This window comes from Mycetomoellerius zeteki, unplaced genomic scaffold (assembly GCF_001594055.1).
Source record: "Mycetomoellerius zeteki isolate Tzet28-1 unplaced genomic scaffold, Tzet1.0 scaffold20, whole genome shotgun sequence".
Classification (NCBI taxonomy): Eukaryota; Metazoa; Arthropoda; class Insecta; order Hymenoptera; family Formicidae; genus Mycetomoellerius; species Mycetomoellerius zeteki.
This window is the reverse complement of record NW_017256957.1, coordinates 4,363-16,605: the sequence shown is the minus strand read 5'-3', so window position 1 is coordinate 16,605 and position 12,243 is coordinate 4,363. Positions and strand designations below refer to the sequence as shown.

Below are 12,243 nucleotides of genomic sequence, written 5' to 3'. Positions count from 1 at the left end.
TTTATTAAATTCTTTATTGTGCCACACACTTTATACACAATAGTTTACAGGATACTTTTCGTTTCGACAAATTTTTTGCTGCATCCTTTGTAATATTCTTTCTGTAATTCAATGTCTTTCTTTAAAAGCGTACTCGTGATTCTCGCTAAGTCGGACATGAGTCTTGCTCGAGTTGCATTACAGGAATGTGCTCCAATAAACGACGTTAAGGATGAAGAATGAGAAAGGGAAGAAGAATCTGGAAACCTTATCGATGTAAATGGCAGTGGCTCGTCCTTGGCAGCACTGCTCATACTGAATTGTCGGTGGTCTGGTTGGACTTCTATTTCTTTTGGCATCCGGCCTCATCGGCGTCTTTGAAAAAAGAGATTAAAAACACATCACATAAAATGATATGAAAGTAATAAATGTAGAAAATTATTTATAACTAATTATTTCAATTTATGTCCCTCTCTTTCATTTATCTTATTAATCAAGACTTGCGAGGTAAGTAGATCATTATATTTATTTACAGTGATTAACTGTTATATGAAAAATAAAATGATGTGTGCGTTGTAATTGAAATGGTATAAAAAAAAACAGATTTATGTTTATTATTTTTTAATCTTTTAACAGATATTAATTCTTAAGTCATGCTTAGCATTTCGATTTTGAACAGTTGACATATTTCAATTTATTAAATTAGATAAAAATTTTCACGTATTATTTTTCGAATAAAAAAAGGTACATATTTTTCAATTCAAGCATATTATAAATTCTACATGATGTACTTGCGTGTAATGTGATTATTCATTATACTATAAATATATAAAAAAATGATAAGCGTATTTTGTTACAAAACGAAACTGATGGAAAGATCTAATATTCTAATATCTCTTGCTAATACAACTTCGCTTGCAAATAAAAAAGACAATATTCGTAATAATCATAGAATACTTATTTAACTGCGTGAAGCATGACTTACTTATTAGCTATTAAAGAAAAACAATATTTATTTCGCGCACAAACGCGTTTTATCGTAAAGCAAACAAAAATAAATACCGCAGTAGTACAAGCAAATATTACGGGCAATGGATGTAATAAAAACGGGATGTTTTCTATGTACAGAACAAATTGTAAGTCTGCGTAAACTACACAGAAGAAAGGAAAGAATAAATATTTCTCTGCGAATTGAGTGTGGGACGAATGCATGCAATAAAATCGAACTTTGGAACTTGTTCAAGAGGGAAATTACTGGAGAGAAGTTACTCGCCATTCGATACGATGAATCGCCTAGAAAAATGTTTGTACTTTTCGAGTAGTATACTCCGCCATACTTTCCGCTGTCGATGATATTTATCCGTATAACATTCGGATTCAGAAATAAATATGCGTTTGTCAGTCATATAGGTTTTTATTTAGGCGAATTTTCTGCTTCAAAATAGAATGAAACTGTTACTAAAAGAGTACTAAAAAGTTCAGCTTAAAATTTATATGAAATTTTGTTTGTGTGTAGAACTACGTATTTAATGTTTCATTTCTCTTTCTTATTAAACGAAGTGATATAACTTTAATAATACATCTCAATGATTTATACGACTCCGCAAATATCAATAATTCATAACGATCGCAATTTACAATATAGCGCCCCTTATTCCTAGCATTTTTATTCAATTGAACGATATTGCATCAACAGAACGAATTGCCTGCTCGTGGCCGACGGTGCGGCGTATTTTGCTTTATCTCGAACTATCAATTTTGCAGAACCGATGGAACATTCACCATAAATATCGCACCACACTTTTTCTCGTTTACCTTGAAGTCGTCGATGGCCTCGCGAAGATCTTCGTCCGAGTATCCTTTCATGACCTTTGTAGCGACTGGCCCCATATAATTGTTCACTACTGCGAATTCCATAAGAGACAGGAAGACGAACACACTACACGAAGACATCCATACGTCAATCGCCTTCACATACGAGACCGGCGGTAGAGATTGTTGAGACTGTGTGTTTTGAGTAGCTAAAAGTAAGATATTAACCCTTAATCCTTACATGCATGCACAGTTACATATATATAATTCAGTTGATTTAATCGACATCTCTCTCTATAAATATGCGTTGAATGAAAACAAGTTAATTATTTCAAATAATGTCATATCACAGAGACATGGTATGTCTCTGTGATAAAATTAATAAAAACACCTGTCAGGGAATAGAGAGACCTAGATTCGAAATCTGGATGGAATTTTTCACAATAAATTCTCAGTGATTCAAGATGCAAATTAGCATCAGTATTATTAGAAATTACTGAAGTAATTTAATTTGTGATTTTATTCTAGCTTTAATTTAGAATTGTGTTTCAAGCTCGACAAATAATAATCGACGCGCAGTTCGCTTGAATTGGAAATTACACAATTGTTCATGTAAAAATGTTATCAGACACGAATATCCGCTATGACCGAACAAAGTCTTTATTTCTTATTTATAATAATTATTTTTTATCATTGGGTTTTATATAGTTTTGTTTTTGTACATAGATACGTGTATATTGTTTACTGGTTTAAATTTAAAATATTATGAAGTGCTTTATTCTCTTACGACTTTTTATGCAAATGTAAATTTAAATTTGCATAATTGTGTAAACTAAATATTAGTATAGGTATATGTAGGTATAGGTACATGTAAGTACAATTAATTCTGTAATAAGAATTATTTTAAATCTGCATTTTAGTTTGTTCATTTATACATCGAAGTATTTTATATTATTATTACGGTTTAAGAAATCAATGTTATCCGCTACCATTATTTATACTACATATTTTATTCTTGGAAATTACATCGAAATTTATCGCAAATAATTTCATTCGATTTTAGTTTGTGTATCAAAAAAGACATAACTAATGGTTTTACTAAAATCATAGGATTTATTGAAACCATTTTGGTTCTAGTTAATTGCAATTTTGCTGATATTTGTGTCATCATTATATGATACCCTGGCAAAATGTTCTATCGCGATCGTAAATATCATGAATAGTTATATCACGAGCAATGGGTGAAGAGGTCGCCTAACCGAGGGTCAGCAGTGACGTCACGCCAAGAGTAACTCGTGCCGGGATGGCTTCCGGCTTGATCCAAAAGGCGATCCAGGACATGACGACGATCAGGGCGGACGGGATGTATGTATGGAACAGGTGATAACCCAGTCTCCGGCGCAGATTGAAGACAATCTGTATGCACGTGAAGTTTCCGGTCGAGTATTCGATCGTGCAGTCGGTTGTGTAGTTGTTCGATATGTCTAGTTGCGGCAACTCGATTTCCGGATTAACCACAAGGGGATCGGTCATGTTCCATAGGAATACCAGATCCTGAGTCGTATGTGAAACTAAAAAAAAATGATATATAGAGACAAGCATGACAAAGGAGGAGATAATATTATGACACTCTATCCTTAAAACTAAACAATTAAATAGGCTTAATATTTTAATATAAAATATGATTGTATAAACAATAATTGCAACAAAATATAAACATTATGCTTTTATTGTACATTATTCAGTTTCTTCTTTGTTAGTGGGGAAGATATTACGATTTATGTGTATACCATAGTATTAATAATATTATTTATAAATATAATATAACCGCTTATAAAATATTAATGTATACTTACGGCTTTCGATCATCATCGAGCAAATTTGAGTGTCATGAGGATAGGATTCGAACTTCATCGCGCATGAGAGCACCAATGTCAATCTAAAACGATCATTACGCTTCCTTGTGTGATACAATTTATTACTCAAATTTTGTTTTCTGATACAAGTTTTACTCGATAGCGTTATTTTCACAGTAAGGAATAATATTCGAGCACTTCTCTATTTTTGTGTTTCCGATGAAACATATACTCAGAAATACAAAGGAAAATAAATTCGTATTATTTTATTGACAATAAAACTTGTCAGAACGGCACGGCAATTAAATAGCTCTATCGAATACGTTGGATTTAATCATGGATAGAAATAAATGAAGCCGAAGTAGCAATAAACAAAAACAACATGGAACATGAGTAGAAATACCATAGTATATGAATGTTATGAGAGTCTTATGTGTATTTTATTAAAATTTTTTTAAACTTGTTCTGATTGCTGATCGAGTTTCTTGATTATTTATTAAAATACTTCAATATTTTAATTAACAATAAATTAATACAAAAGTGTTCAAAAATTTATTATTTGAATTAGAGATCTATAAACAAAAAATAAAAAATATTTAAATTAATGCATGCATTTATTAATTGAATAGTTAAAGCTTTAAAGTCGAACTTGATAACAAATTCTCTAAACTCTAGTGTTTTCTCAAGTGTTCTCTAGTGTTTCGACAAGTGGCGTTGATATTTCATTGCAGTATTCATTTCGCAAAAAATAGAATGCTCTTATAATGTAGGGAGAGAGATGAAAAGAATAAGTTAATATTTCTCAAGGAAATATGACGCTTTTTAAAAAAATAATGCATATATAAAATTATAATTGTAATATATCAATGAAATTTACCCGTGTTCTTGTAACAATTATAATATTGTAAAAAATTGAAGTATGTACAAGTTATCATAATATTAATAAAGATTTTTAGAAGTTAGTGTCTTCTATTTTTTTAAATATTTTTTTATCATCTTATCTTATATATACAAATTTTATTATTAAATACTTTTATTAAAAGGATATATCGAAAGCGCAAATTTAAATATTTATTTTAATTATAGCATTTTAAATTATACTTATTATTTACATTTACATGAAGCTTGCATGTTTTATAAAAAGATAATTATTGAAATGTTTTTTTTACTTTTTTTACACAGATGTTTATGATATTTAATAAAATTATAAAATAACTGTCCGAGTTTAAAACTGGAAATCTCACTCAAACAAAAAGTTTTAAACTAGTATTCTCGTGCGAGGAAGATAGTTTTTACAGTTACAGGAAACAGCATCCCAGATGGCAAGCTGTAGTCATTTCGACGTCAACAGTTAGTTATTTTAAATTATTGACGTCACGTTACCTATTTAAGATGTAAATGTAATAATGATGTCATCTTTTTGATCAATTAATGACGTCATTTATTTATTCATTCTGCGACGTATTTACAACGTCGTACTTATTGACGTCGGATATATGATTAATCAACGACGTTATTAGTGATCAATTAATAACGTCATTCATTTATGCAGTTAGTAACACGAAAATAATGACGTATTTTCGACTTCGGTTTATATAACGTTACTGTGGTTGTGACAAACTCACGTCATTTTTACGACGATAGGACATTGAATTTATCAGAACTAATTAATAACGTCAAATAAACTTAATAGACGATACATTGCTATCTAGGATGTTTGGTATAAAGGTAAATTTATGACTTTAATTGTGTAATGAAGATAGAAGAAAGAGAAAGAGAAAGAGAGAGATAGAGGGAGAGAGAAAGAAATGTTAAATTGTATAACATTATCATATATCATAATAGTTCTCATATAACTCGTATATAATTAATGAATATTAACATTTAATTCCTAATTAATTATTATTATTAATTTTTAATATATTAACAGATTTTCAATGCATTTTTTATAAGAAAAATTTAAACAAAAAACCACATTTATTGTAAAATGCTAAAATTTGCTAACTAAAACTATAAACTTACTTGGACATATAAAGAAGCGTTTTATCGTAATACAGCCAAAGATAATGATTTGGTATTGACATCTCATGAAAAGTAACTTTTTTCGCATTCTTGAAGAAACAGTCGGGTCTCCAGATATTGTGCAACCAATCTACATCAAGTATCCGATAATCCTCGGACATGTTTTCCGGTAGCCGCAGCCTAGAATCCCGCCAACTCTGAGCGAGAAATATGTCGGCCACGTACGTCTGGAAAAATCGTCATGGAAAAATAATATGAGCAGATGTACTTCATGTGTTTTCAATAAGCGTTTCAATTTTATATTATATCCTCATATATACAGGGTGTGTTCTAAGTACGCTAAAAGATTTTAAAGGGTGATTTTTCATATAAATTCGAGACGAAAACTTCATATAATTAAAATCTTTTAGCATACTTAGGACATAATATAAAATTGCTTTACATATTCTATTTTTATAGTATGTCAATATAATTAAAATTAATATAAAAAGTGAAAAGTAACCCAATAAAATTTTCATATACACAGATATGTAATATTCTGGGGAAATATTCAACAAAACAAATTTTTGCTCACCATCGATTCCTCATTTATCGAGTCTAGGCTGAGCACTGTCACATGGAAATAAACAATAGTAGGTTGGCCGAGAAATTTTGGAGCTCTGTGCTTATCGTATTGTTTTGGATTTAAAGGCAGAATATCCCTCAGCGACAAAGAGGTTTCTTTTTTCCCATACTCATCGAAGTCCAGTTCTCTAAAATGCCAAAAAATGATAAAATTTGCTATTGCACTATTCGTACATTTGTAAGAGATTAACTATAACGTATCACATTTAATCTTGGAAGGTACATATTTTGTAATAATATATTTAAGGAATGTATCTCTAATTAAATCAATAATTATTGTTAAAGCAATGTTTTTTGATCAAATCTTATTAAACAAAAATTTATTTTGAAACAATCAAAAAATCTGTACTTAAGTAAATAAAAATCGAAAACGTTTCATTTTCTAAAGCAATTTTAAATTCATTTTTTTACTTTATGTTGTTGAAAATTATAAATCACTGAAATGTATCTTTCCACTAATAATTGTTAACTCCTTTAAACTTAATACTTATGCCATAGACAATAAAATAATCTTTTTAAAGATTACTTTGTAAAAATAATTGAGTTACATTTTATTATAGTTGAACGGATTATTAAAAAATATATTAATATAGACAGTGATTGATAAGAACAAAGCATATTCATTTAAACTTGATTTAAAATCACTTTATGTTACTGCGAAATTCGGCAAGCCAATAACTTTTAAGAATTTCTTCGAGTATTTTTATTTAGTAATATATATAGATGTGTAAAGTAAAGTTATAGAATTATTATAGAATAATATGTAAAGTAATTATTATTTATATTAATATTAATTACATATGTCTATGAATATTATTAAACGGAAATACGCGAGAAAATTTTATGTATTATTGTACGAAGACGTACTCTTTATGTATTCTTTATGTATTTTTGAATAATTCCTTTTGAATAATCCCTAATATACAATAATATTAAATATGTTAATAAAATAAAAGATTAAATTGTTATTCGTTAACTGAAATGAAAAAAAGAAAAAAAAATCATAGCTGGAACCAATTTGCAGTAATAACTTAAGAGTTAAATAATAGCTTTGACAATGATATCGCTGGTACAGCGATTTTTATCGCAGCGTCGATGGCATTTAAGTTATTCACAGACCACAAAGATTAAGTACGCGCGGTCTGTTGGCAGTTTCATTATTACAGAGTGGATGCTATTTTTCTTAACCGGGTCACGTTGGACACGATCGCTAACTTCTAGAATTTTATTTGTTCAATTAGGAAGTGATTGCAGTATTGATTGAAAAATAAATGCATTGGGAAATGTAGTACGAAGACGTGACATATATCTGTTGTTAAATCACGCATTTATAATCTGCGAATATATGTCGGCAGTATACGATTTAATGTGTGATGCTATTCATGATGCAATAGATATCATAAATGCAAGAATAGTGAAATCCATAACTGTGTGTATTTATTTCATACAAGAAATTTATCATATTACATTTAAATATATAATATCACAGTTATTTAAATAATTTGTTTCTTTCTCCTTTTATAAACATTGAAAATATTATGTTACATATTATTCACTTAGCTGACATCTCTTAAAATTTGCAGAACAAGAAGGTATAAAGAATAAAATTTAGTTGTCAAAACTATTATTTAACTCTTAAGGTTATTACTGCAAATTGTTTCCAGCTATATGCTTTTATTTTTTCTTTTTTTCATTTCAATTAATGAATAACAATTTAAAACAATGTAAAATATTTCTATTTTATTGAGATTGTTGATTTCGAAATAATTAAAATGTTAGTCTGACAAGAAAAGTGTAATTGCGTACTTACGGAAAATGCGGGGCGGTCATATCAAGCAAAGCGTATAGATAGCAGCATATGATCAGCAGAAAATGCCACGTCATTCCTGAAGAGAGCAGAGAATATAAAGAGTGATGCCCCAAAGAAAGAGCAATGAAGTATGCAAAGTACGTTATAAAGAATTCATCGACGAGGAGGGATGAGATAGTTTTGAACTTGCGGACGTCAAAGAACACTTCCGTTCTTCTATCAGGGAAAGGATGTATGTTACTTCCGTTTCTTCACACAGAAGTTTATTAAATTTCAATGAATCTATTAATATTTATATAGCTAATTTAATTTTTGATTCAATGAATAATACGAAAATTTCGTACTATTTTGTTGTTTTCTGCTGATATGTATAGTGCCATATGTTGAAGACTAACAATAAGCAATTCCTGTTCTTATTAATGTATATAAATTCAAGATAAATATCCATATATTATTCAATGCGTGATTTGATAAAATACAAAATAATATATTACAATTATTTTATAATATATCAACAATGTAATATTAAATTTAACCGCTCTCGTCTTATACTGATTAAGAAACTTTAGAAATAAAATTTCGTAGCAAGCAGTTATTAAAATCTCTGCTTTCTTATTAATCCTCGACATGATATATTTCACGGGCCGTTTCCTGCGTTGCGTCTCATATTTTTAAATTTTATGGTCCTTCACACGACGGTTTTCCGATCCAATTTTCCACTCACCGATCAACTGCACATTCTATCGTTTGGAAATCCGAATGCTCTCGACAAAGATTGAACGGAAGTTATTAACCGCTCGCCCGAAAATATTTTTCGCCGGATGATCACTTCCGGTCCCTCGTGGATCAATGAACATTTGAATTACATTCAAACACAGCGTCTTATGAATGAAGCCATCAATATAGGTCAATGTTGAGAATCTCGATGAGTCGTTGTCAACAAGGTTTTATCAATTGCGATCTACATAGACCTATAATTGAATCAACAGAAGTCATTTTTATTAAGAATTTTTATCAATAAGAATATTTTATATGGAACACTTTGAGTATGCGTCAGTCTCATAATAATCTCAAATTAATGATGTTAATTAATGACATCACTTTTATTTAAATATTATTCTGTAAAAATTAAATTATAGGTATATGAAAAAAACGGTTTTACATAGTCTAAAAATTTTGCTAGATACAATTATAAAAATAATTTTTATTATCAAGATTATCAAAATAATTATGTAGGACAATTTAGCTGGTTAAAATGACAAAATTAATTGTAGCATTGTAGCATAGTGATGGGATTTCAGTTCCGGGCACGCCAGCGTTTCGACCCCTCCACTTTCTTCCATCAAACAAGGCGGAGCGAGCGAGACCGACAGAGTCTGTTCTTCTCACGTTCGACAATCTTCGGTGCGCCGAGCGAACGAGACAACGAGAAAATTCTTTTGCTATCTCGTTCGTTCGGAGCGCAGAAGGTTGCCGAACGCGAGAAGAACGGATTCCATCGCTGTCTCGCTCATTTCGCGTCGCTGGTACAGGAAAATAGAAGGGTTGAAACGTTAGCGTATCCGGAGCCAAAATCCTGTCAGTGTCACTGTTGCAGTATTAAGTATTCTACATAATTATTTTGATATTCCAACGAAATTATGTTTAAATATGTGTCTTTCTAAATTTTTGGAGACTTTAGCAAAATCGTCCTTTCTATTTAAAACAAGGACTTAAATTAAATTTGTTAATAATTTAATAAGTACCTACGAGTCTCAGTATTTGTTGAAACTTAGCTGGTTTTTAAGTAATCATTTTAAATCGTCCTTCATTAAATGCACTGTTTCAAAAAGACAGATTTATTAATATTTACACAGCGAAACATTTTTTGAAGATAACGTTTTACAAAGATAAATATAAATCATAGATTACATAATTGTAATTTTTAAATATATGTTAACTCACACGAACACACACACACACACACACACACACACACACACAATACTCTAAAATTACTTAACATACTATATAAAGATGAAAAAAGTTAAATATATCATAACAAATGTAAAATATATTTTTTAAAATTTTCGAAAAAATAATATGAATTTCTGATTATTTTACATTTTTACCAAGTAAAAAAATAATGATAAAGAGCTATTAAAACATATAATGTTAATAATATATTAAATATCACACAAAATGCACTTAAAAGTAAAAAATAAAAAGCAAATATACACTTACTATAGTGATTGAAAAATTACACACATGTATTTGTATATAAGATTTTAGAAATATTTAAATATCTATACTTTTGAATATGAGCCTCAACAATCGAATGACATAAAGACAAAGTTATTAAGATTTTGCTTGTAATAAAACAAATTGAAAACTTAAAAATCCATCATTGAAAATTGTCTAAGATTGATTGCTTTCTTAATTTCACACGATATTTTCTAAGGACCTTAAACACGACTACAGACCTCTATTGGCACTTCTTTTTGTCAATTTCAATTTATAGCACTTTAAAAAGATCGTCGATAGCTTGCCGTTTCAATCCACGATATCCAACATACGAGACTCTCTTCGTTTCTTTTAATCACAACCTATGTAAAAAGAAATATCGAAAAACTTGGAACGACGCGGATTTTCTCGTGTGTTTGGTACTCAAGATTTGTCATACGGAAACTGATCATAACGTTGTACTTTCTTTCTTGCTGTCCGTAAACCACTTTGTCGGATTCGACCGTCTCTAAGCCAATTTGTCTATCGACAAACTGATTAAGCCCTACTCTCTTTCATTTGCAGTATCGTGTAATCGCATCTAAGCACATAGGTCTAAATTAAACATCCTGCAATTTTTTAATCAAAGGCGTTGGAATTAAAAACGATAGGATGGAGAAATGTAAGAAGATGAAAATAAATTATTAACTAACAATAAGTAAAAGAAGCATTAATTACGGTCAAAGTTAGATGTTGTAATATTTTTATATGTATGTACTTTTTAAATTCATTTATTTCATAACAGATATATGACTGCGCACTGATTACTTTCGGATTTGCACACAAATATAAATGTTAATAATCACATCAAATTAAATTTTATAGTTAATGTGATGGTATTTTAAATCTGTAAAGAACTAATTGCGAAAAATATTACCTCAGCTGGGATTCGAACTCGGATCTCCTGAATTTTATGCGAGTGTCCTTCCAATTTGACCACCAATGTAATAATATATTTATCGTAATAATCAACATATGTGAGAATACGTATAATTAAAAGGCAGCATGGTGTAAACAATATATATTAAGTTTAAAACAAGATTGTTTATATAAATACATTAATTAAGTTATATAAATATATTAAGTGAGTGATAAATGTATTAAAAATACATGATAGAGAGAGAGAGAGAGAGAGAGAGAGAGTACAAATATTATTCCAGTCAACATCTAACTTCGACCATAATTGGTGTTTCTCTTTGTATTGATGTATTCATATAAACAGTCGTGTTCTAAACTTAATAAAGTGAATTATATTCACCAATTCTATTTTCATATATTGCAGGAAAGATCATGAGATTGAATATTGCAAATTGGATATTAATAAACAATTTATAAAAAATACTCAAAAACAAGCTTAGAACATTTATTCCAGAAGAGGAATAGAGCGCGCTGAATGTGAAGCCAACATCTGTGCGAGAGAGAAAGTTATAGTCCCAAATGTTCGCAATGCGCATGCGCAGCACCATCGTCTGTATGAATTGTACAAGTTGGTTTAGTGCATGGTGGAATTAGAAAAATGAACCAAGGTGATGGATGCATAGTAGGATCTGTCAGCCAATCAAGTTTTGAGCTAATTTACAGAGATGCACATGACTCGTTCACGCTGCAAAAAAGCTCAATTTCTGATTGGTCGAGATCTCAGATCATGTGACGGGTCCTCCGCCATTATGCGCGTTGGTTCACTTTTCTAATTCCATCACATTGATTAGTGTTTTTAAATCTGGTTCTACATTGATCGCATCGCAGCTTCACAAGCGTGTCGCAAGCGTTGCAGTCCAATCAGAGTCGAGCTAGCTTGACGTTGATTGGACCGCAACGTTTGCGACGCTGCGATGCGATTAACGTAGAACCAGCTTTAAGCTGGTTCTACATTAGTTG

General features: G+C 30.1%; 1 protein-coding gene across 1 annotated transcript; it reads right to left on the bottom strand.

Annotated features, from left to right (window-relative positions):
- Positions 1-8,949, bottom strand: HisCl1 (Histamine-gated chloride channel subunit 1). The gene is made up of 8 exons (XM_018447275.1): positions 8,828-8,949; positions 8,104-8,179; positions 6,244-6,421; positions 5,670-5,896; positions 3,648-3,730; positions 3,051-3,362; positions 1,795-2,000; positions 1-354 (listed from the first exon to the last, which is right to left on the bottom strand). The coding sequence occupies exons 2-8, from the start codon at positions 8,175-8,177 to the stop codon at positions 178-180; spliced, it is 1,257 nt and encodes a 418-aa protein (XP_018302777.1). The 5' UTR covers positions 8,178-8,179; positions 8,828-8,949; the 3' UTR covers positions 1-177.
- Between the last annotated feature and the right edge of the window lie 3,294 nt (positions 8,950-12,243).